Below are 26233 nucleotides of genomic sequence, written 5' to 3'. Positions count from 1 at the left end.
TTTCTTTTTTTTTTTTTTTTATATATATATTTTTGCTTCTTCGGGTTGGGTTTGTGGGGGGGGGGGAGTGAAGGAAATTACAGCGCTGCCAGCTCCGCTTGCATCCCCCGTCCCTCTTTTTCTTCCTTCTCTCTTTTGCTTTTGTTTGTATTTTTCCCCCCTGTTTTTGTTGCCCCCCCCCTTTCTTCTCCTTCCTCCCCTCCTTCCTTCTCCTTCCCCTCCTCCCTCGCTCCTTCACCTCATCCTGCCCATCGCCATGTTCGCCCCTTTTAGGAAGACGGAGGAATGCGGAGCGGCGGCGGCTGGGGCTGCCAAGAGCCCGAGGGCCGCTGATTGGAGACTCCGCATCAGATGGGGCCGCGGCTGCCCCCCTTAAAGGGACAGAGCCCCTCCGCCGAGCCGCCCACGCGTGACCGCCCCCTCCACGCGTGACACCCCCCGGCATCGCCTCCCACCCACCCCCGTGTGGAAGCAGCACTAACGACACGTCCATCATCCTCTGTGAGCGTCATTAAGTCCCCGCTGGGGAAACTGAGGCACGGGAGGGATGGCAGCTTTCCCAAGAGTAAAACCCCCAGATTTGGTTTTTTGGGTTGGGAAAGCTCAGTGTGGGGAGTGATGGGCTGGTACTGAGCTTAGTTGGGTTGAGAAAGGGGTTTGTGGAGCACTCTCCTGCCATGGTGGGAACACAGAGGTGTCCCTGCCTATAGCAAAGGGGCTGGAACTGGACGATCTTAAAGGCCCCTTCCAACCCAAACCATTCTGTGATTCTATTTTAAAGCACTTTTGGGGTTCACAGTGGGGTCTCGTGGGTGAGGTTTTGCGACTTAGGCTGCCAGCACTGTGTGGGTCTCACCAAGCCCTCCCCACACCCCTAGTTCAAATCACACATCTCCCCACGCGCTTGAGGCACCAAAATCACCCCAAATCCCACCTGCTGCCCTGCAACCAAACCCCACAGCAGCTCCGATGTGTCCCCCACACCCGCATCTGCTGCGTCCCCATCCCACCTTTTGGGCCGTTTCCCTCTTGCCAACCCCTCCCTTTTGCAGACAGAAGTGCAGTAACGTCTTGCACTTGTTTAGACTCGGTTGCCGTGCGCGGTAACTTCTTCCAGATGTGCGCGGCCCTTTGCATAATGTCGCTGCAGCCACGTCCTGCCTGTGCTCCGTTTCCTGGGCTTATTATTTAACGTTTGGGTTTTAATCCTCTGTCTTGCTTTCAACCAGGAAAAAAAAATAAAAGAATCCTGGCTGAGACGGCCGGCACTTTTCCCTGTATCATAGAACTCTTCCCAGGATGAGTGCTTGGCCTGCCCTATGTGTCTCAGCGCCTGGAAGCGTTTCCAAGAGCTCCACGAGATGCTGGAGGACACCCAGCGGACACGCGGACACCGATGGGGTGAGGGTGAGATGAAGGCTGAGATGGGAGCGGGGGTTGAGCTCTGTCCTGGAGCCCAAATCCAAGGTGGGAGAAGAATGAAGCCCTCTGAGATATGGAGCTCACAGGAAGAGGGGGCTGCGTATGCCCACCCCTCACATGGAGACCCGGTCTTTGCCATCCATACTTTCTCCTCCCTGATACAGGAGATGATCCCCTGAAGATCACTGCCATCAACATGAGGAGAAATGTCCCATGAAGGAGCTCCAGACAGATCCGACATCGTTCTGTCACCAACATTCATTTGACGATGGTGACTGCAGCATTATTCCTTAACGATGAAGCATGCGTGGTTGCGTTGGCCAACACTCCTCATGTTGGGCTCACATGGAATTTGCTGATCTTCCTGTACCTCCCAGCAAACCTCACCCAGCCCAGTTTGGTGGGATCCCATCCGACCCCGTCCAGTGACTTTGCTGAGTGGGAATTTGGCACTGAGGGACGTGGGTATGGTGGGGTGGACTTGGGAATCTCAGAGGTCTTTTCCAGTCCTAATGGTTCTATCATTCCATGGATTGGTCCTCTGGTGGCAGGGAAGCCCTAGAGATAAATGTAGGTGATGTACATCCTTTGGGGATGTATTGCCAGCCCAGCAACAGGTTTTCACCCAACAGCTGATTTTCTGGGCAGACACAGGGAGTGTGGAAAAGCAGGGATCACATCAGGCCAAGAGACAGAGAGAGAAATAATAGGGAAAGCAAGAACATTCCTGGAGGCTCTCTGGCCTCAATCCCTGCAGCCTCCAGAGAGGAGGAGAGAGACAAAACAAAAGGCATGAGGGAAGATGGAGCCAAAGGCGACGAGGTTGGGAGCAGCAGCACCAGGATGCGGCCGACCAGGCCGGGAGGGCCCGGGGGTCGCACTGAAATCAGTGCCCTTTTATGGCTGGGTGAGAAGGGCTGCAGCACAGAGCCTGTCCTACTAAGGGAAAACGGCTCCTGTTCAGTGTGTGCAATGAGAACACCCACAGTGTGAGCGCAGCGCGGCTCCCAAAGGACGGCTGAAATGCGGCTGCTTTGCGCTGACCCCAATTCTTCTCTACTTTTTTTTTTTTCCTTCTCCCTTGATTCTAACTGAGGGAAGGAAAGGGTTTTTTATGAAGGGGTTATAGAGAGGTTTTAGGTGTTGGATGAGGTTTGTGGAGGCCGTGCAGGGACATGGGCAGGTTGTGGTGGTCATCACGCGGCCCCAAGCACTGCCATTGCTCTAACTGAGGGTGGCCCACCTCCCCCTGAGCCTCCTGCATCCTTTCCTCCCTAGAAGAAAAAATCCCACCAAAAACAGCTTTTGCTCTTGGCAGGTATTATTCCGTAATAATTAGGTTTGCTTTTTACACACAGTGATGCCAATGTGAGGAAGTTTAATTAAAGTCCTCGAACGAGGAGAAGAGCTAAATATGAAGGCCAAAATTGCTTGGAGGAGGAAGAGGCAGAACCCCCTCCACACACACACTTCTAGATTTCCTGAAGAATATTTAGTTTGTTTTACCCTGAAAAAAGAAATGATGGAATCATTGACTGCTTTGCGCAAGTTCAGTGTGGTGTGGTGAGCATGGAAGGGATGGGGTGATGGTTGGATCAGATGATCTTAGCAGTCTTTTCCAATCTTAATGATTCTACGAGTGTCCTGCTGAAAGCCGAGGGTTTCTCATTGCCTTATTTCTTCATGCTCAGCCTGGAGGTCTGAGTTAACACTATATTGGGGAAAAAAGCTCATTTTGAGCATGGATTAAGTGCAGGTTTGAAGATCAAGGTCTCTGTGTTGGATTCACCAGGCAAGCCAAGCTGTTCTCACCACTTTGCATTGGAGGAGCTCTCTTTACTAACAGCTTGGCTTGGCAGTTTTAGCACTGAGCGGAAAGAAACATTTGGATTCTCCCACCAGGCTTCCTTTGGCCATTTCTGGCTACTGCTTTCCTGTATGAGCTATGTAACTCCTGTTGGCTGCCGGGCAAATGTAAATTCACTGAATCTTCACCTTTTCTCATGAAAAACATATGTGGACTCTGTGTTTTAGGTAGAAGAACCACAGAATTTCATAAATAGTTGGGTGATTTAAAAACCCTTGAGTGGACCACTAAGGATACTGAGCTGCCGCAGGAATGGAGAAAAGGTTCTTTTATTGCTGGAAAGCTGGTTAAAAGGCAGGGAGCAAAAGGGCTTAGTGGTCTCTTTTGGGGATGGAAGAGTGTGGCTCAGCAGAGCCTGGCACTGGGTCAGCACCAGCAGCATCCGGGTGGACAAGGAGCACATCCAGATGCTCAGCTCTTCTAGTGTCACCAAATGCCACGCTGATGGTAAGCAATTCCACCAAGAATTCAGCAAATTGTGTTCAAGGTGGCAGCCAAAGAAAGCCAAGATGCTTTTCTCAAGCATGTCCATTGCAGTGCGTAACTGTGATCCCCAAGAGAAGCATGATGGTTTTGGAGAAGCTGAGAGGACAACGAAACTTATACTGTCATGGAATCATCTAGGTTGGAAAAGACCTCCAAGATCACCAAGTCCAACCACCAGCCTGACCTACTGAGTCCCACTGCTGAGCCACGTCCCCATGCCAGGTGACCTTCCGAGGTGAGGTGGGAAGGCCAGGATTGTTCAGCCTGGAGAAGGAAAGGCTGAGGGGAGCTGGTGAACAAGATGCCCTGAATCATGAAGGCCATGAATATAGTAAATAAAGGCTGAAATCTAATATTTCAAATGAATAAAAAGATGCAGGAAAAGCACATCTGCATGGAGCAGTTAACTGGACCAGGCTCACCCAGGCCATAGAACCACATGGGCTGAAGAAGACCTTCCAGATGATGTCTAACCATCCGTGCAAATACAGCAAGATGCACTTGGATTGTTCCTTATCTCAGCTAGACTTCATCAGAACCTAGCAACAAGCTTTAATTCTTATCCAGTGACACATGTAAAGACTGAACTGCAGCACCTACAGATGTCACCTTCAGGTGTCACCCAGAAATCTGGCAAGGAGAGGTCATGCTCACAGCATGGCATCGCATCCACTCACTGATAAGCCAGGTGTGAAAGTTGCATGGGTCTCCCCAGCATGGGGCTTGCCATTGAAAGGCATCTTTACGTACCAAAGGAGAACGTGGTAAGAGGCAGCATTTCATTAGTCAGGAAGTTATAAATTGATAGCTTGATTGAAATAATTATCAAGATTAAGAACTACAGGAAATACCCAGAGCTGCATTTACAGTCAAGAGCATCTCCAGGGAAAGCTTCACCCAGGCTGAAGCTTCATTGTACGAAGCAAAGGCTGTGGGATGCTGCATGTCAGCACCAAGTCCCGCAGGGCAGACCTCCATCTGCCCTCTGTGCTGGCTGCCTCTGGGAGCTCAGCAGAGACCAAATAATGGTGGACATGGACTGCTTTTCCTGGGTCAGACCATTTATTTATTTTCTTAGAACAAACCAGATTCTTACTTTTCCCTTAGAAGGAGCCCCCTCGCAGGGAGTTGGAACTGGATGGGCTTTAAGGTTCCTACCAACCCAAACCAGTCCATGATTCTAAGATTCCAGTTCTGATTCCATGATTTTGAGAGTGGTTTTTAAGACAGCCAAGGGAACGCTGGTGAAGTGGCAAAGTAGGTATGTGTGAAGTACATTAATTTTAAAGTGCTTTCGCTCCTCTCTGGCTTTTAGGTCCCTGGAATCCATGGGGAAATTTTCCATCCCATTAGAGCTATATATTAGTAATGGAAAAAACGAGATCAGCGGCAAGAAACCCTTTTGTTCAGTAAGTACTCAGATATAGAGAATACTCAAATACCAGGAAAAGCAGTGAACTTTCCTTCCTTGCTAAAAGTGATGGCTGTGGGGGGTAGCCCTACAATAAAATAAAACATTTCTGAAGTGACGAATAGGAATAATCTGATTTATATTAACATTAAAGAAAAGTATTAAGAACTGCTCGGTGTTCATATTGGCAAGTCAAGGAGGATGCTGAAAAGGGATGAATTAGGGGCTAGAAAAGGGCTGAGGGCATATAGCTCAGGGAGCCCACATAGGTGCTAGGGTTTTCAAAGGCAATGGGATAGGGAGGATAGAAGTGCAGCCTGCAAACATGAAGGCACCAGGCACCTCTGGGAAATGCTTTGCCAAACCCAGAAGCCAGAGGTTGGGTCAGCTGAGCTCAAGTAGGAGTTGAGTTTCAATGGGTGATGCTCATGGTATGGGATTGGAACCACATGATCTCTGAGGTCCCTTCCACCCCAAGCCATTCTGTGACTCCACGATTCTGTGATGGTGATAAAGGACAAGTGTGGAATGAAAGCCCCAAAGCAACTTACTAAAAATCACGTCCAGATTTGTCATTGGTGAGCATTTTAAAATTGAGATGTGGGCAGTGGGAGAGGTGGCAGGGGATGGTGACATGGAGCTGGAGGCAAGCAGGGCTGCAGGAGGGAACAGAGCCTGGAGTTGTTATTTACGCTTTGCCTTGGAACTAAGGAGAGCCGCAGCCCAGGAGTCCCTGGGGAGCTGTCCCAGGCCTGGTACTGCTCAAAATATTTTGTTAATAATTACTTGTATGAATAGAAAATTTGCTTATTGCAGCTGCAAATGATACCAAGCTGGGAGAGACTTGGAGCTCTTTGGAGCATGGGCTGAAACTTCAAAACAAACTTGACGCATTAGAGAAATAGCTTGGGAAAAAAAATAATAATAAATAGGCTGCGATTCATTGGAAACAAAGGAAAAACTTGCTGCTTGTGTAAGAAGGCTGGGGCTGCAGAGCACAAAGGCAAACAGCCCTCATCACACTGCTGCAAGAGTGGTAAACTGTAGGCAGGGATGAGCAGGGGGGATGGGGTCTGCAAGGACACAGACAGCAATGCCTGGGTCTGCTTGGGAGCATGGTGTTGGCTGCACATGGGGTGGCTGAGGGGCTACGAAATTGCTCAAACATAAATAATAATAAGGCAGAGGTAAGGTCCAAGATCAGTCATAGAATTGCTTGGGTTGGAGGGGACCTTCAAGCTTATGAAACTCCAACCCATCCTATCTAGGGCTGCAAACACCTCCAGGGATGAGGCACCCACAGCTCTCTGGGCAGCAGTGCCCGTGCCAACAGGGCCGTCAGGAGGGCACTTCAGAGTGTGGGATGGAGTCAAGCAGATGGGGCCAGGCTCTGACCATGCCCTTCTCCCTGGTACCTTCCAAAGTCATTCTCGTGGCTTTCACCACTTGCTGCCATGGGGGAACCAGAACAGGGGAACAGCTCATCCTCGTCCCTACGAGCACGCACCATGACTTGGGCTGGGAAGAAAGCCCAGCCCCTTCCTGGCAGCAGTAGAAAATAAAGGGAAGGGATGCAGCAGCCTTAAGGCCAGGATGAGGGTACGTGTGTTGGGCCTCTGCTGCAATTGTGAAATATTACTTTCTTATAAATGCATGCTTATCTATAGACAGAGATCTGTATCTGTACAGATCACAGACTGATTCTGTGCATGCAGCCCTATCTGCTTCGAGGGCCACATGGATGTTCTCCAGTTCACGGCTGTGTCCCTTTAATTGCTTACAAGATTTCTGACAGTTGTGCCTTCTCACAAGGCTACTTGTGAAACCGGGTAGAAAACCATTAGCTCCACAGCCGTGTATACTGAAATGATTTACAGGGATGCGAGGGAGGGGCGGAGCACGCAGAGCTTTATCTTCTCATGATTTAAATCCCAGGCAGCGTTGGGTTTGGCAATTGCTCCAGATGGATTGCAGAGTGCAGCTCAAGGTCATCTAAATACTGCGTCGGGCTCCTGCCGGTAAGAGCCAGTGCAAAACACACCAAGGCAGCCACAGACATTTAATACACCGCCGGATACCCGGTGATCTTCAGAAAGAGCACTTGAAACGCTCCTTACCCTGGAGAACAAGGACACAAATAACCCTTGTTTGAAAGCGATAAAGCAGCAGGAATGCAATCTCTCCGCATGTAGATACGGCAGGAAGGCTGTGCTGCAAATGCAGGCTTTGTAAGAACCATTTGTTCATCTGATGGACACCCTCACAGCCAGACAGCTCAACTCTTCTGATTCTGGAGAAGGTTCCTTCTTTTCCTTCTGTTTTCCCCCCCAGATCTCCTCTTGTAGTCCAGTAATAGCAACTTTTAATACACTGCAGGTCTGAGAGCTTCTTAATACAAAAACTTCCACAGGAGGATGCACAGCAGGCTGTCAGCTCCTGTTTTTACCAGTGTAGGCAGTGGGAGGGGATGGCGTGATCCCAGCTCAGCCCCATACGTGCAGCAAGCAGCACTTCGGGTGTGAAAGCAAGCGAGGTTCTGGAGCACCCCTCTCCAACAGCAAGGAATCCCATGCCTGTGTCTCCTCCTCCAGTGCTCATAAGCTTGTGGTTAGGCCAAGGTGTCCAGGTCATGCCAAGGATGGAAGCAAACAACTTCCCCTTGTCCTCACCTATAGGGAAATACAGTTTGTAAAGCTCAGACCGAGGCAATCAGCCTTTCCACCAGGGCAATGGCAGCATATCCAACGAAATCCAGTTCTTCTGGAACAGAAGGTCTGAAATACTGACAGGTTTGTGTGCTGAGCAATTGCATCTGCTGACTTCAAGCAATGCCACATCTCCAATATGCTATGGAAACGATGTGGGAATTAATATTTGGGAGAGAATATTCAGCAAAGGAGTTAAAAATCTGCACACACAGATTTCAACACAGATCTGCTAGGTGGAGCTTTTCACTCTTCTCCTCTCAAGGAGAAGAGTATTTTATGTATCTTGAGGCAATGCTGAGACCTCACGTTACCTGGAAGTATCACAGTATTTGTTCCTCCTCTGACTATTAAGCAAACACCCAACAGAGTCTTGTGGAGGAATCATTCCCTGTGTAGGTCAGGAGAAGGAAAGGCAACTTGTAGCCTTGCAACAGACAACTGGATACCGAAACCAAAGGACAATTTTCACTTTCCCGTTTCCCGTAAGCACCAAAGGGTTTTTCCAGATGTAGAGAAAACAGCATTTTCAGATATGTACAAAAGTTTATTTTTATAAACAGCAACTACTTTTGAATAACAAAATTGCAAAAACAGACCAACATTAGAAAACCAGCTCGGTGGTGCATTTTCTATTTGGAGCACAATTGAACAGGATTCACTAAGTAAAAATACTGCCCTCCAATTCCCTCACATCTCTCCCCCAACCATCTCCCAGATGGAATTTCTTCATGAAGCTGGAATCCAAGATATGAAACAGATATTGGTAACACTGCAGTCATTTTGGACAGCGGACTGACCGTATTCCTAATTCCCCGCCCTTTCTTGGCTTTAATGATCAATCAATTCAGAACTGAAACGTGACAAAATCCGACTTAAGGGCAATTTTCTTGGCAGAAATGTTGAGTGGCAATCCTTAGATCTGAATCTTTTGTTACAGTGTCAGACCACTGGTGCTATTTTCTATGGAAGGGAAGGAACAAAGGATGTCAAACTATGGAATTGCAATGAACGTTATCTTGAGTTAGCAAAGAATTGTTTGTTTCTGACTCTGAAATGGCTGCTACTCCGCTAGAAAGAAATCTGCTAACATAATTACCCGAGTAATGCAATTTGACATTAAATACATTTTTGAGAACCTGACAAACTACTGATTTGGAAGGATTATGTGCACAGTTTTTCATGGAGTTACAAGAGCAGGGAGTGTCTGAGCACAGAGCTTTGGGTCCTCCTGGAAAGGTGGGAAAACAGTGACAAATTCAGGCTCAGGAACCTGTGTACCATTATCATGTGTAGCCCATTGTTACAGTCTTCAGGCCTTCCTTCTAACTCTGCTTTCGAAGGCCAGATTTGGGGTACTCAACCAAAAAACCAATATGAGTTGATGGCTAAGCAAGAAATGTTTACTCTTAATTTTCAAAGCTGTTGGGTCTTGGCAAGATTAAAAACAAGTCATTTTCAATCTCTGAGAATATTCAAGAAAACTAAAGCATCTCAAGATATTACAGAAAGTCAGTAATGAAAGTTATTATAATACAACAGTACTCGTGAGCTCTACTAAAGCTACGTTAGTCTGTTTCTGCACTATGGACCCAATTTTTCAGGGTATGTTTTCTATTTAAAAAACCTGCTTCTTAGTATATAACCTAAACACTGAAAAACATTACAAATGGTTTTATATCTACTCAATCAGAATATTGCAAAAAAATTTATGCTCTTCAGCTGTAAATCTTTTTTTTTTCTTTTTCCTTTTGTGAGCCATTTAACTGTAACATGAAGTCATTTTTTGGTATTAAATGTTACTTTGAAGTGCTTTCCATGCTTTTTTCAGGCGTATGAGCATTTCTGAAATCATACCACCCTGACAAGATGTAAGTCAGTACCTGCACTCCGACATTCCTATGGCAAAGGGGACACATCTACAGACATTTTGTAAAGGAATCCTTATTTTAAGAAGTATCCTGAACAAATTCATGATATGCTCAACTGTTCACAACATTTGACTTCAGAATGTGTTGAATTATGCCTAACACTGCAAGATGAATTGAAATGGGGCTGCTTCAAAACACTTCCTTAGCCTCTGTAGAACACCTCTGTTTATCACCAAATTCTCTTCTAAATGCACAAGTGTGGGCAGGCTGGATGTTAAGATCAAAACTCACTCATCACACTTTTGCTCACAATACTCTTGTGTGTAATCTCACCCTTTTGAGTGGACTTGAGCAGGATCACAGTACAGAAAGGATTAAGACGGAGTGGCAGTCTGTTTTCATCACCTACCTGTTGTATATCCACCTTCTCAGTATAACTCAACGGTCAAACAATACAGCATGGAACCCATCTTCCAGCATTAAAAAAAGCACGTTAACAAACTAGAAATGGCAGCCTTTGTAAGAAGTTTGTCACAGTTTTTGAGTTGCTAGCATATATTTAATGGTAACAGGCAGACTGCCCTAAGGTGTTTATAAACATACCTTAGTAATGATTGCTGCACCAAGAAAGCAGTGTCAGCAAGCTCACTCACGTGCCTTTCATGGCTTGGAAAATCCAATTCAAGGAAATCAAACTGTTTTTTCTGCTTTGTAAAAGTAGCATTTGACATAAAAGAAATGAGCTGAGCTGAAGCTCCTCTCCTCAGGGATACAGTCAGGTGAGCTCACTGCTAAATGGTAAAGGGTCAGTTAGCTCAGGAGACACCCTTCAACTTCACTTCTGATGGCATCAGAACGGTTCTTGTTTTTCTTTCTAAATGCAACACTGATAAACTTATTTAAAATGGTTTCCATTGCCGAAGAAACATTTTCAGCTATATCTGCTGCTCTCACTGGGACTTCGGTTGTTGGAGTAACTGCGATCACTTTCGCTATCAGAGCCATAAGATCTACAAATAAAAGATTAAAATACCTCAAAATTGCATTTTGAAGTCATAATTCAAAACTGTGTCGCATTAAAAAGATTGGCAAGAGATGCACAGGACAAGAAAACATACATTAAGTATTATATAACAACTGAAATATACATTATGGGACACTCAATTAAAACAGTCATTAACTTCACATGATGAAAACCCAGTGAAAGTCAAAACTGTATTTGTAACCATAACTTTTCTTCCTTTCTTCAATACAGCTGAAAAATCACCCCCCCCCAAAAAAAAATTAGGTTTTTGTTAGCATTAGTAGCTGACTAAGCAGTATATTCTAACAAATATAGTTTTATTTCTCAGCTGAGATTGTTTTGTGTCCCCTTGCTTTATGCATTGCAATTTGAAGTCTGGAGAAGGGCCTGAGGAATTAGGCCCCACAATAACAATAGGAGTGTGTGTGTGTCTGCAGGACAGAAACAGGTTAAAATGTTCTTATCCAAACCAAGAGATCCGAGTTCAGCACCTGGCCAAGCACCCTGATTGTTTCAGATGAGCCACAGGACGTGCTCAGTTTATACAGTGTTCAAATTATACAGAATAAACATTCCTCACAAATTTTCTAGCTTCGTGCCTGCAAGGAAAGCTTTGTAAGGGCAGAGCAGGCATATCCTAACTAAGCAGTGTTTCTCAGGTAGGCCTGAATTACTGTTGACTTGCAAGGGAAATATTAAAAGGTATGGAATTAATGACTGCTGAACTCTATTCTCTATATAAAGCTCACTTTCCACTCCTGATAGTGGTGAAATATGCTCACCTACACCTATGTTAATTCCCCTGGTCTGAGTAGGATAATTTATCCTAAGCTTACAATGGTGCAAAAAGCTGACACAAAAAGCATGCTGGGTTTGCTAGTCAAGTATTCTTTCAAAACATATTCCAGGAAGCTAAAGATTAATTCTGGATAGCACTAATTCTTCCACTTTCTTTGCACACTTTTTTGGTCCATGTTCACAGCCTAGCCAAAAAGCATTCGCCAACCAATGGAATGCTTTGCATACTAGGTAGCTTTTAATCCATGACAGGGTACCCAGTTTAAATCCCGAGAGCTAGTTCACCGCAGAATTTAAACAAAGCATGTAAGGGAAGCATTATAAAGAAAAATTATGTGCTTATTTTGACCATATGTGGCCATTTATACAATGTGTTTTTATGTTTGGGAAAAAAAACATCAGCTTTCATTAACTTAACTACATACTTAGTGATTTTTTTTTGGCATAAATAGAGGGTTAAAGCCATGCAAGTAAATAACATACCTGGACCTTCTGTCATAACTTCTAGATCTTCGATAGCTGTCACTCCTTTTACTTCTACTTCGACTTCTGCTATAGTAACTATCATAGGTGTATGACCTACTTTAAAGGGAAAAGAAAGCCATCGTTGATTCAGAGTCACAGGTCTAGAATGCCATTTATGTTGAACATATGTTTTAAAGACATTTATATACAAAGAAATGAATTGCTAAATAGAAATTGCTCTTGAAGGATGTGGAAGACGAGATAATACTAAGTTTTCATAGAAGTTTAATGTCAGAATTAAATATCTTCAAAAGAAGAAACGCAGTCTTAAATTTATGAATCTACAAGACTTTGTAAGCATTGAAAAGGTTCTGATTTTTCACTACTAACGGTGCAGGAAGGAAAACAACTTGTTTGTACGTCTGGAAACAAGTAACAATACTATCCTAATTTCTATTTCCAATTTCATTTTAACAAAAAAGGGAAGCGTGTTCATCATTATTTATGACATGATTTAGTTATGTTCAAAGTCTCTCATTTACGCTGACTTTGCTTTGGTTGAAGCTGCTACCAAGAGAAGTTTAATTAAAAGAACCACAGACAAAGGTGTATTCTTATACTAAGATACCTTTACAGTAAGCATAGTTATCTTGGAGTTGTTACAGAACTACCATCCATACCTGGATCGGCTGTGGTGACCGTAAGAACTACTTCTGGATCTGCTTCTACTATAGGTTCGACTAAAAACAAACAAAATCAAATCACATTAAGGTAATCAGGAACAAGTGCAGAACAGGGTCCAACAGGGAAAAAGGTGAAGAGAGAGGAGGGGAATTTTGTTTTCCAGAACTCCTTACCCATACGGCTGCACATTAAAGCAAACTGCTTTTTAATAACAGGAAATTTCAAAATATGACCATTCTTACTTGCACTCTTAAGAGGATGCATCAGATTGTATCACACACAACCAAGCCCACTTCCAACACTCTCAGAGATGGAAGCATCAAGAATTCTGGGCATAATTTACTGCTTTGTTAATACACCTCAGTGCTGTCTCCATTAGAGAAACTCACCTTCGACTCTTGTAACTGTGGTAAGAACTACTTCGGCTTCTCGACCGATCTCTGCTGTACCAGCCTCTACTTCTGCTTCTCGTGTAGCTTCTCGACCTGCAATCAGTGAATAACTTCAGACAATCACAAAATAGAATATAACAAATGAAGAGCAGAAGGAAATGAAAAGCAAAAGCATTTAGAACTTTACCCTTAAAACTGAATATATATTCCACATATAATCACTTTTAAAAGAAAAATTTAAGCTGAGAAAGAAAAGCATGCTTCAGAATACTGGAAACTTTCAAGTTAATGTGGTAGGCTGTGAACACATGAACATTTTACCTGTAAGAATATGTAGAGCTTCGGGATCGACTTCTTGAGTGACTGTACGATTCAGACCGTGTCCGGTGTCTGGATTTAGATTCAGATTTACTTCGAGACCTACTGAGGCTCCTGGATGGACTATTGTCATCTCTACTAGGAGACTCCTCCTCGCTGGAGCTTTCTTGGTTCCTTGGCCTTCGATTTAGTCGTGCTGTCTTCCTAACTTCATCAAACAGAGATCCAGGCCTTACTTTGTTTTTAGCTTTTATTTCAATTCTTAAACCTGCTGGCTTAGCCTCTGGAGCTGAAGCCACATTCTTGACTTCTGTGGCAGTGCTAATTGTAGCTGGCTGCAAATTACCAATACCTTGCAAGGGCTTCCATTTATTATCAACTGAATTGCTTTGTGTATTTTCAGCCATTTCATTCTTCAAACTACAGTCTTTAGCATTAGATGCAGGAACAGAGTTATTTTCTTGCCTTCCTATTTCCTCTTTAATATTAACGAAGTCTGCAATGCTGTTTCCTGGTTTGACAGCATCTTGTTCAGAGGTCTGTAAATCTTTGTTTATAGTAGCACCTAAACTCTGAGGTTTATCAGTGAGAACAACAGGAGACAAAGTGTCCACAACCACCTTCCCTGGCGAGTTACGATCAGGGGTACAAATCTCCATGTTGTCATCTGTCTGAATTACATCCAATCCATTCTGGTTGCTTTCTTCAGCATGCTTAGACTCATTATTGCAAGTAGTCACATTTATTCCTGAGTTTAATATACTGGTTGAAGTGCTTGGATTGATGTTATCTTTATTAGGCTTACTTCGATTTGGTGAGGCATCAGTAGTACTTTTAACTATCAGGTTTTCATCTGCACAAGGTTTTTCACCACTCCCCATTTTGTCTTTGACCATTTCATCCTTTTCACAAGCTTGTTGTTGTTTATCCTTCACACCCCTGGTAAGCTGCTTTTCTTTGTCATCCTTGATAACCGGCTTTTCATTTATATCTTCTTCATCTTCTTCACCAAACTCCAGTGGGGGTTGCCAATGAAACACTTCTTTCCTTTTCTGAACTTTGTGTTTCTTCTCCTTTTTCCCTTTTGATTTTTCTTTTGCTTTTTTGGAATGTGATTTTTTAAGAGTTTTTTTTGACTCATGTTTGTGTTTTTTTGACTTTCCTCTGGTATGTGTTGAGTTAGAATGAGAACTCTCAGATTCAGAAGATGATAATTGTTTGCTCGCCTTCCACGCACTATCAGAATCCAGAACGCCTTCTGAGGAATTGGATTTTGTTTTTCTCCTTTTGGTAACACTAAGTTCTGTATCAGATCCTGATGTGGCCTCTCCTTCCTCTTTATCAGATGAGGGTCTGGAATCTCCCCTACCACGATGAACCCCTCCCCTTTCCGAGTTTGATTCAGAGTCCCATTTACTACACGAATAGGATTTTTGTTTACTTTTTGCACCACCTCTAGGTTGCTCAGAAGATTGCTCTTTAACCACTTTCTTTTTAGAATGATCAGCATCCCATTCACACTTGGATTTCTCCTCCCCTCTCATGGAATGGAAGGTATTTTTATCATGTTGCTGAGCATCACCTTCTAATTGAAAATGGCCTTCCTTTTCTTGGGCTCCCTTCACTTTACCAGAACGCTCACTGTCAGTAGAGAAGTCTGAAGATGATAAACTGTCACTCTCTTTCACTCCTTGAGAAGATTCATCATAGTCTTTTGTACCCTTATAAGGAAGGGTACTTTCCGAGCTTGTTTCTTGCCTCACTTTAAGAGAACGAGTGTTCTGATCACCTGATGTAGATTTTCTTTTGCTTCTGTGTCTATCATCATCACTAAGAGAAAAATAAGATGTTGACTCACTAAACCCTGACCTGTCACTGCGGTATTTGTTCACTGACGGTGATCTGCCAGAAGAACGAGACTTTGTCCTTGAGCTAGACAGACTTCTAGATCTTGTGTAAGATCTTGAGTATGACCTACTTCGAGAGGACCTGCTTCTTGATCTCTGCCAACTATCTGAGCTTTTATCACTATGATATTTGGAATAGCCGCTTCGATCGCTATCAGAACTCCCCTGTTGCTTTTGATATGAAGAAGTGTTAGCCTCCTTAACAACTACTAAATTATAATTAGTTTGGGGGGGGATTAAATGAGTTGCTTTAGCTTTCATTTCCTGAATTCGCTCATAAGATGGCTTCCATGGTTTTTGTCCAGGCTTCCACCTTGAAGGCGGAGGACTATCACTTAAGGGTATGACAGGGAGGCTCTCTGGGACAACTGGTGGGATGACGACTTTATCACTTGGTAGTATAACTGCTCTGACAGGGTCAGCAGGCTTGTTCAACTTATTTTCATTTAATCGCGTTGAAATATTTCGTGGAGAACTGGAAACAGTCTTTTGATGCCTATGGTTTGAACTTGATCTTGACCTACTTCGAGAACGTGACGATTTAGAGACTGATCTTGATCTGGAACTTCTTTGGGAATAAGACCTTGACTTAGACCTAGACCTAGATCTGGACCTGGACCTGGATCTGGACCTGTAGTATGACCGACTCTCTCTGCTTGAGAAGGTTGATGAACTCTGGTCTTCCTTATCAGATTTAGACCAGTCTCTTCTGGATGAACGTCTAGAAGACAATGAAGAGGAACGAGATTTCCTCTCACGATCACAAGACGATTTCTTCTTCCTGAATGAACGTGAAGATTCTACCTCTGATGAAGCTGATGCTTTCTTTTTTTTGGCTTGCTTATGCTTCTTGAAATGCTTCTGCTTTTTAGACTTCTTTTTATGTTTCACTTTCTTTTTTCTGTGCTTTTTGTGGTGGCTGGAGTATCTCACAGTACTTAGATCAGAATACCCATTATGTGACCAAGATCTTGATCTCCGTGATGCACTTCTTTCATCCCATCTGCTTGTACACGGGTCACTTAACCTGAAAAAAACAAGCAAACACCACATTAAGTGAGAATTCTTTAAAACATTTGTGTTTCACCCCCATCCCTGCCCTGAGGCAGTTAATGAAGCTCAAGAACTGTAAAAATTCCTGCACTTGCTAAATTTTGAATTGTTCCAATTGCTCCAGCAGAAAAAATCATTCTACGACACTACGCCTTTTCAGCATGCGTTCATCTGGTGCTACATCTCTGAACCAGAAAGGCTTTAAGAAAGATATCATTTCAATTCAGAACTGAAGAAACAGAAAGATGCCAAATACAAAGATATTTTTACAAATTTCTCTAAGTCTAAAAAGAATGACATGGAACATCTACATGATCAATGAATTTGTGTTTACAAAAAAAAGAAGACATCCTGTATTTGTGTCAAGGGTCTTACTTATCGCCTTTACTCCACTTCTCTCCACTAGGTGGTCTATATGTTCGTAATCTCTGCATTTCCTCCTTCCAGTGAGGTGGAGTCTCACTGCTCTCATCATCATCAGATTCAGAACACGACCGTGATCGAGGCGGGGTGTGATAACGCTACAAAAGCAAAGAAAAGTCATTCAAGAATACATCCGCCTTTAAAGAAGACTGGATAATACTTAACTATATGGTGCCTCTTCTACAGATTTTGCATGTACCTTCATAACACAGACCAGGTGATGTTATTCTCAAACTGTCATGAAGAACACAAATTGTGAATTCCCCGCCCAAAATATCCACTTTGGGCACTCATATATCTGACACGTGAGACCAGATTACGTAGTTTACTGTATTTTCATTCTCTGAAGGCATTTCTCAAAGCTTGAGCAGGATGGTTTTTGGTTGTTCGTTTTTTTTAAACATAAAAGGAAGAATTTAGGAAGAAGTCAAATTCCCTTTATGGAGCATCATAATTACTGCAGACAACCAAACTTCTGTTTTTCCCCATAATACTAAAGAACAGACATTTCAGTTTACAGACACTGAACTTCCTATAAGCATTAAGATGAGCTCTATTTCAAAAGTCACTGCTGTTCAGCCCTTCAGGAATGGGCAGCCAGGTTAAAATCCTACAAGCAAAAAATCTTTAATAAAAGCGCAATGAAGCTTCATGCTAAAAATCATGCTTAGAGACAACACTCAAATGAGCAACAAGAGCTTTTCCTGCAGCAGCAGCAAAGTGCTCATAATTTTGCTAACTCATTATTTTCCATTACCCAGTAGGATGCACACTTAAGTAACTCATATGAGGAAATTAGATGCTCCTCAACTCAATTAACAAGGAAGAAAAACTTCTGGGTTTCACTCAATTATTTTGAGCCACTAGTCAAGCCAACACTATGTGGAAACAAACAAACAAATACCAGCTTGTCCAGCAGTATAAAAGGAGAAAGACAAATGTATTGGTATACATAAAATTCAGATAACTTCAGGCAGAACTCTTAAGACTTTTTCTCTTCATGTAAGAAAACAAGGAGCATCTGTCACGGAGACCTGGAGATTCCCTGCCCTTTCTTCTGAAGCAATGACTGCTTGGGAACAAAAAAAAAGAGGTGTTGTTCCCCCTTCAGAGCCTAAGAGAATTCAAAACTACAAATGAGTACCTTGAGTAGTTGGCTGTAGAGAGAAAGCTAAATTAACTACTAGAGGCATCAGAAAATGTGTTCTTCTAACTGCTAGGTTTAAATTATTTCTGATATTATTTATTATTTCCACTCTTAATTTTCCTAAGAGGATGCCAAAATTAGGAAAAAACAATACACAGGCACCCAAGTTCCTGGCAAAAGCCAATTCTACTCAGTGCTGTGTTAGTTTTCCAGAAATCTGTTTACATAAATATTTCAAAACATTGTATTTCAAAGGTTTCCTTTAATGGATATCACAAGGGCCAGATAAAAACGAAAGTTGTCAGATGCATCAAGGACAACAGCTATCAGATTTAATGTCAAGGCTGGCAAATAAGGGAATAAGAGGCACTCAGCTGCAGCCCAAACACTGCAATACCTTGTTTTATCTTAAACCACCAGCCAATAATTCTGGGGTTTAAAATGTTTGCATCACAAGGATGCAAAGCTAAAATAGATATTCCTCAAATGCAGTGGTTGTGACAGAAGAAAAATCATATTCAAGGGAGTCTTGGTTAAGATCATCCTTGTGAAGTGCCTTCAGCTAGATAGGTAGATTAATCATCATATATCTATATTTAAGGACATTCACTGAATGACCAAATGCACATTTAGGAAAGGTGGTTTTATTTTCTCCCCCTTTTCTATTGACTGAAAAACAACAGTGTTTTGGGCCTGCAATTTAGGGTATTAAAGAAGAGACAAGAAAAACTTTTTTTAAGAGCAGTGGCTCTGATTCAAAAGCCTTGAGATTACCATAGCATTGAAGCAGGAAGACAATCTACATTAACAGTGACAGTCTTCACAGAGGAAGGCAGAAAAAAAATGCACCAAGCCTGTATATTTGTAAAAAGCTTTCTCTACTAGCATTGCAAAAAAGTAACTTCTTGCTTATCAGTGTTATCTGTGAAACTACATCAGCTCAGGCACCTGAGCTGATGAAATCTGACAAGCTACATTAAGTAGCATAAAAAAAAGGAAAGAAGGAAAGAAACAAGAGATATACTTCAAATGTCAAAAAGCAGAACTAACAGATTAAGTGGTCCTGCCAATGCTGCCAGCAGTACCGTTGCTTCCCAGCAGTGTATGCACAATCATCAGAACACATATCAGAAAGGGCTGTGTATACATCAGACACCATAGAAGAGCCTTTTCTTTAGTTCTGCTCCAGACCCAGTGTTTCACAGATACAGTGAGGAAATCCAAGGGGATGAGAGTGCAAGCCCGTGTCACTTCTCAATGCATCAGATCTTGTGGCTCACCCAGGATGAATCTTTGCTGAATTAATTTCAGTCTTCAGAAATAAGTAATTTTCCTTCCTTTGAAGCATTTTTATGTTCAAAACTTCCTGTGAGTATGGATTTGTTTTCCCAAATAATGTTTATGCAAAAGGACATTAATAAAACGGATGGGGAAAAGGCATTGTACAATGAAGTACTTAACAAATAATATTTCTAACTTCTAAGCTTGAATCTACAGCATATCAACAACGGTAACAACATCACACAGAGCCTTAAAGGAAATTCAAAGTTCAAGGCCAGAGAAAATACTCAGGATGAGAGGAAAGAAAAAAGAAAATCACATACTATTGTGCCTCTTCCTTTAATTTTTCGTCCAGATTTAGACACTGATGGTTTCTGGTCAGTTAGAACTGGAGTAGCATCAAGAAGCTTCCTACATAAATTAACAAAAGACGAGCTTACACAAATAAACACACACATAACAATTTTAACTTCAACCTAAAACTTATTGTTAAGTTAATCATGCAAAATATCTTAATGATCTACTTTGATAGTGTAGAACTAAGAATTTAGTGAATGATATTCCAAGAAGTCAGCCATGCACAGACCTTCAGAGAAAGGCAAACCACCAAATAACCAGAGAAAGGCACACTGGTTTTCAGCTCAGCAGATCTGATTTCCTTTCCTGATAAATAAATGCTAATGACAAACTTGCAAAGTACCCCAATAGAGTGGATTTTCTCAAGAGGCTAACTTGTGTTTGGTCAACAAATTGTTAAGAATACACAGAAAGAACAGCTTCAGGATTTTGGCTGTTACACAACAATGTCTCAGCACAGGGAATGGCAGTTCATGACAATCCACAAGTTCTGAAGCCCTGTTTCCTTCCCCTGCAACAAGCGGTAATTTAGCACTCCTTTTTACAGAGGTTGTGCAACATCCCCGACAGAAGCAGATAAGGCTTTGAAGACACGTGTAGCACTTCAAGAAGAAGCTTACAAGAGACTATATAATTAACAGAATTTAAAGAAAAAAAACCCACAAATTGATTAAATTTTAGATACATCCAGGATTGTGCCCATATAAATTCAAAAGTGAAGAAATTTGGGAGAAAAAATTGCAATTTATCAGGCGCGCTAAACAGAAAGTAAGTTGTGAACGCAGGACTGTCTCCTGCTCTCTAAATTAGAGACTGCTTCTAAGACTCTGTTTCACTGATCCAGCACCAAATTTTCTCCCTTTAGTCTATGAAGCTGAGAAATCACTTCTCCCATTCAAGTTTGCCCAGCAAGGAGATATTTGCTGTGTTTTTTGTTGCAAAATTTCCTCTAGGATTAGTGAACAATGTATGCATTGTGTGTAATTGAGTTTAAGGTCATGATATGCATGATCCTTATGGTTCAATGAAATGAATTCATGAGATTTCACTGAAAAAGAAAACCCACAAAAACAAACCACTCTGAAAAGAAACTGCCAAAGAAATACCGAAAGTAGGGTACTTAAAGTACCTTGCTTAGAAATGCTGGCACTACACCCATTATTTGCTATGAGTTCTGCAAATACATCTTTAGTGGCAAGGTACAGAATTTCCAGCAAGAAAGCCAACATCAAGAGAAAATGCAATGCTTCTTACGGTTCAGGTTCTGTATTGACAACAGGCACATCTCTTCTCAGCAGAAATCTATTTTCAGGCACTGGGGGAATTTCTTCAGGACGTACCACAGGTTTATCCCTCTTTGTGCTGACATCCACTGCTTTCTCTGTTACATCGCTCTTGTCAGAAAGGCTGCTAAGAGGAAAAAAATGAGGTTAAAATTCAGAACCAACTGACAAACCCAACTTTCCAAAGCAAATTCCCCAAATAAGCCCACTTGATGAAACGAGCTATCAGATGACTTCAAACTCATTTTATGCTGAAGGAAGGATGGAGTCTAAACTTACAGAATAAAAGAACCGTCTTATTAATTGCGTGAGTACTTCACGAAAAAGGAAAGTTTCTCAAATTTCTCTGAAATTCTTAAATTTAAGAAACTAGTCACCATCTTTGGTTTGGGGCTCGTTTGCTTCTCAGATCCTCCTTCTTCCTCTCTTCCTTCCTCCGTTTTCTTGACTGCTTGGTTTTAGCTCTTCTTTTACGCTTTCTTCTTCTGCTTCTTTCATCTTCAGCTTCACTTTCAGATGAAGTTTCTGAGGGGTCTGATCCACTGGATGAGGAGTCAGAAGCTTCTGAGTCAGAACAGACTTTCTTCTTCTTCTCCAAAGCTTAGAAACAGATATGTCAAATTTACAGTGTGTATACACATACAGAAGGTATACAACTTCATATATGTAAAAACACGTACTTCTCCTGGAGCTCAGTATGTAAACCTTCCACAGTGAGGTTTGCTAAAGAACAATTACATGGATTCTATTGCGTCCAGCATAAAGCACTATCAATAAGATCGCATTTTATTTCAGTAAGAATGGTTGTAAAAAATATCCCTTCATTTGCTATCAACTATAAGGATTTCTATGCACAACTTCTGCCATGCAAGGTGCATCACTGAAAAGCCAAAGCACTTTAAAGGCATACACTGGAGGTCTGTAAGTGAAGTTAACACTCAGACGTTGGGGAGTTGAAACAGATAACCTTTAAAGGTCGCTTCCAACTCTAAGGATTCTATGAGCCTATGTCACATGTTTTGGTATCTTTTTCTTTCTGTGTCTCTACAGGACAAAAAAACACCCCACTACCCTTGAAGAAACACAAAACTGATGTGAAAAAACAACAATCTTATCTCAAAACAATCCACACCTCACAACAATTGCCTATAGACATACCTAAGATAGCTTATTTCCTATGAATTCTCATGAAAATCACATAGACTTCCTTTACAGAGATGTTAACGTTAAAATAAGCCTTCAGAAACAGTACAAAATACCCATCAAGAAAAGCTGCTGACTGGACAACAATCTTTCAGGCTCTGAAAAATAACTTCTAATTGCTTTTTGAGTTTACAATATTAACCACAAAGATTAATTAAGGAGAAGAGGAAGCAGACATGCAAGTTCTAAGGCACAAAGGTTGGGGTCAGAGAACCTTTCCCATGCCTTGCTCGCCTTCTCAAACCTCTACATTTTGAAGACTTGTTAGAGCCAAATTAAGAGTTGATAGATTCACCATAGTGATTTCTAGATGCGGGCATACTTTTTGGGCTCTGTAAACAACATCAACGTTCAATTAACTTCAGCTTATGTTTGCTTACCATCTTTTGCTGGTTTTGTAACAAGCACCCCGCAGTCAATAACTCGTACATCTGCATAGGGTCTACTGGCAGTATCAGTTTTCAGATTCTCTATTTGTTCTATTACTTCAAAACCAGAAATAACCAGTCCAAAGACAACGTGCACGCTGCAGAAATAAAACAGTTGGGAAGTACAAGCGTTTCTATATTGCTGTAAGCTTTTTCCAATGAATTTCAGAGTTAAAAAGTCAAGCGGAAACATTCAGCTTCATTGGGCTCATCTGACTCTTAAAAATATTACATTTAAAAATAAGGTTCTTTAAAATTACTTTTACATTGACAAAAATGCTAAGATTTCAATGTGACATGATCAGGTCTGTTCAGCTTCAACTTGATACCATCTTACTCTCTTCTAATGGGCACCGTGAACAGGTCATCTCATTTCTAACTGAGCCTTCTATTTTTGAAATGCTGAGCTCCAGGCAGACAAAATAAAGATGGTCACAAATTGCTGCTTTCCCCAGAGGTGAAGCATTTATAGGTCTATGCAAACTCAGCATGTAAGTTCCCACTAACACTGAAGGCACAGTCACAATTAATGAATCTCTAATTCCGTTCTACCATTCCACATTTCTTTTTCCTTCCTCCAATTACCCTGTAACTTCTACTTCCAGGAACTAATCTATTTCGGAGATAAAACATGTCAAAAATAAAAGGACTATTCTACTACATTAAAATGGACATTTAAACATGGTTTTTGGGCTAAGAGCAGCAACAAGGTTTAAATAAATGAATACGGAAGGTTTCAGGCCTTCCAAGCTTTAGGAAATAAGCTGTAATTTGGATTTTTTATAGAACTCAAGCTTCAGTTTTCTATCTCCTTCTGTTTCATAACTGCAGAACTAAGAATTTGTTTTCCCACTGTTCTCAAATTCAATGTAATGTGTGAAGACTCATCAATAATCTCAACTATATCCATCACTGAAGAAACGGAAGGATTCTTACCCATCAAGATGAGGAGCAGGTTTTGTTGTTCTGTTTGACAAACAGCAAGATGGTAAGATGGTAAAATAAAAATCAAGGATTCAGATGAAGTAAGAGCAGAATGGCACAGGGAAAAAAAACAAAAAAGGTGAAGGTAAGACAAAAACAGTGATAAAATCCAGTTACATACATGGAATTAAAACACCAATTAAAGCAGCTTACAGACACAGGCACTTTTTTCATCTTCTACATCAAAATGTGTTTGAAGTTTAGCTAACTGTGCATACTTGAAAGTTGTACCAAAAACCATTTTATGCATGCAACAAAAAATATCCAAGTCTCTTTATAAATACACAATTAAATATAACTAACACCTTTAATCAGAGAGAAGATACAACTTGGAAGTAAATATTGGGCAACTAATGAAGTTTACGTGTTTCTGGAGTTGGTTCTATTTAAGAAGGAAATGGGAAAACAGAGTTATCATATGTGATAGATTCTTTGCTTTTGTTTTTCTTTTCTCTATGACTTTCCACCTACTTGACTGGCCGCATGACTCAGAATACAAAGCAGCCCTATCTTTAACTGTCAGGACTGTAGCATTTCAGCTGATGATTTTCAGGCTTCCCAAAAGAAACAGCAGCACAGTGCAAGCAGATATAACGTGGTACCCTGCAGTTTACTTGTGTGATACATTCAGACTTGCTCCCTGTTTTTCAGGTTCCCACTGTTTAATTTAACTGTTTCTAGCCTGAAGGGGAAAGGGAATTGCATTACATTTTGTGCATTCTCCTATTAGGCACTGGAGGCAGCTATGTTAAACTTCCAGGCTGGATTTAGATTGGAATATTCAAGGCTGTGCAGCTGTAAAGATATCTTAAGATTCAACTTTTTGATAGTAACTCTATGACTTGGTACCTCTCTATACACTAAAAAGGAAAGCAAATTACTTCATCAGAACAAATTTGTATCTGAAATTCTGGTTTGAAACTATTCGCCTCCTCCCTTCCCCAGGCACTGCCTTGTCTTTCTAGCTTCCCTCCACTGTATTACTCTCCCCCAGAGATAAAATATCACATTTACAGTAACGCAGACCTAGTACAACGACGTCAGGCTTTCTCTGCTATCATAAAATAGTGTTCAAGCACATGGCTGCACTCTACTTTCAACTATAAGCTGATGAGACGCTGCAGTGCTGGAATGCACACAAAGGGTGGAAGTGCCCATCAGAAGTGCTTACACTCTGATTTCTTTAGGCTCCAAACACCAACCAGACCTTCTGTAACCCTAATATTACAGAGAACCCCTTTAGGTTATATGCAGGGAAAGAGATGCTATCAAACTATTTCATTTCTCAGCAGTAGGGGTGTTCCTTGTTTCTCCCTCACTAATTCTGCATCTTGCTGCAAAATGAAACATTCTCACAGCTTTGGAAGTTCTATCAGCGAAGTTAACTGCATTAATGACCTGCTGTTAAGTGAACATCGTAAGCAGGCATCATTATAAAGCGGAGTTTAAAGTAGTGATAGAAGTGGGTTACTTCAATGTAAATGAAAGTAAGTGAGACTCAGCATTTAGAATCAGTTACAGAAAGCAATGAGTTCAGACACCCCTGATATGAATGCTGGAGCACCGTGCTCCTGCCATGCTGCAACAGCACTTGGAGACCAATAGAGTGAACTATTTAAGCATCAACTGCCTTTAGACTAGTCCTTGATAAACAGGGAAACTGAGAGCTGGTCATTAGTAAAGCCACTTAGCTTTTCATTGTGCTGATAGAAAAAATGGGCAGAATTCTTATTTGCCTGCTCACAACGAGAAAGCACACAAAGGCATTACCCCAAAAGTAAACTTTCTAGATGCAAGAGGAGTTTGGCAACTTAAATCACTTCCAAAGGGAAACAGAAACCAAACTCCTCACTGTTCCATGGAATGTTCTCTCACCTCGAGGTCAGGGTTGTAGCACTGCAATTAGCCTGCAAACGTTTGCATTTCAGAAGCGCATGTCGAAGCTTTTGGCCTACGCTGCACCTTTCAGTTCTTGAACATTTGTACCTTGACCATAAAACTCCACCAGGACAAAACCTACATACTACCTTGGCACTACAGAAGCTTAGAGTTACGATCGTTTCCTCCCAAGAAATAGTACTTCATTAATACATTTCTCTAATTTATAACATTGACCAATCTGCCTCACAATAGCTACTGTTTTCCAAGTTATTTGCAGAAGGACAAATATCTCTATTGCAAATTAATGCGAATTGGTTTAAGTTACTGCTGAAGAGAAGAGCATCTTTTCCATACAAGCGTTTCATTGCCCACCCCCACCCCAAGAACCTGAGGCCTAGCAAAGGACTCAATGCACATAACAATATGACCAGAAAAACAAGAAAGATTAAAAACAGAAAGAGAAAAGGACACAGCCTTAGAGGAATGAGACATTACCTTTGGAGCGCACGATGTAACACAGTTTCTGTAAATTTTACACAAAAATGGCAGAAATAAATTGTAATACATTTTCAGACAAAACTGAGTCTACGTTTTTTATTAAACACAAGTTTAAAATTCATATTAATCAAGTCGTATGCAGAACAAGGATGCCTAAAAAGAGGGCTCTAAATTTTCTTTAGAATACAAGGCACTTGGAGAACTACAGTCAGTTCTCTTCTACAACACCAAACTGCAGAAATAACTTCCTTGCATAAACTAGGAGAAAGATAAGCTGTTAGAATCCTCCCAATCCCCTCTGAAAGGCTCAATCCAGCACAAGTGTTAGAACACACGCACAGCTTT

The 26233-nt window shown here is 41.8% G+C and overlaps 1 protein-coding gene and 1 long non-coding RNA gene across 7 annotated transcripts in view; one reads left to right on the top strand and one right to left on the bottom strand.

Moving 5' to 3' along the window:
- Positions 1-36: 36 nt before the first annotated feature.
- Positions 37-9367, top strand: LOC116652982. Its single transcript, XR_004306274.1, has 2 exons — positions 37-1401; positions 1587-9367. It is a non-coding gene; the product is annotated as an uncharacterized LOC116652982 (long non-coding RNA).
- The window catches only part of NKTR (natural killer cell triggering receptor), a 37410-nt gene continuing 19594 nt past the window's right edge, over positions 8418-26233 (bottom strand). For 3 of the 6 annotated variants that reach the window (XM_015853020.1, XM_015853024.2, XM_015853025.1), the window contains 11 exons: positions 23462-23491; positions 22478-22623; positions 21272-21494; positions 20866-21021; positions 19578-19665; positions 16779-16924; positions 13447-16377; positions 13123-13218; positions 12730-12789; positions 12068-12166; positions 8418-10772 (listed from right to left, as the gene is read on the bottom strand). In XM_015853020.1, the coding sequence (XP_015708506.1) occupies positions 10694-10772; positions 12068-12166; positions 12730-12789; positions 13123-13218; positions 13447-16377; positions 16779-16924; positions 19578-19665; positions 20866-21021; positions 21272-21494; positions 22478-22623; positions 23462-23491 (4054 nt within the window). In that variant the 3' untranslated portion in view covers positions 8418-10693. The remainder of the gene's footprint in view (positions 10773-12067; positions 12167-12729; positions 12790-13122; positions 13219-13446; positions 16378-16778; positions 16925-19577; positions 19666-20865; positions 21022-21271; positions 21495-22477; positions 22624-23461; positions 23492-26233) is intronic. The other 3 variants (XM_015853023.1, XM_015853021.1, XM_015853026.1) reach the window with 3 other exon arrangements.

Source organism: Coturnix japonica, chromosome 2 (assembly GCF_001577835.2).
Source record: "Coturnix japonica isolate 7356 chromosome 2, Coturnix japonica 2.1, whole genome shotgun sequence".
Taxonomy (NCBI): domain Eukaryota; kingdom Metazoa; phylum Chordata; class Aves; order Galliformes; family Phasianidae; genus Coturnix; species Coturnix japonica.
The sequence above is the reverse complement of the archived record's forward strand: the minus strand, read 5'-3'. Positions and strand labels throughout refer to the sequence as shown.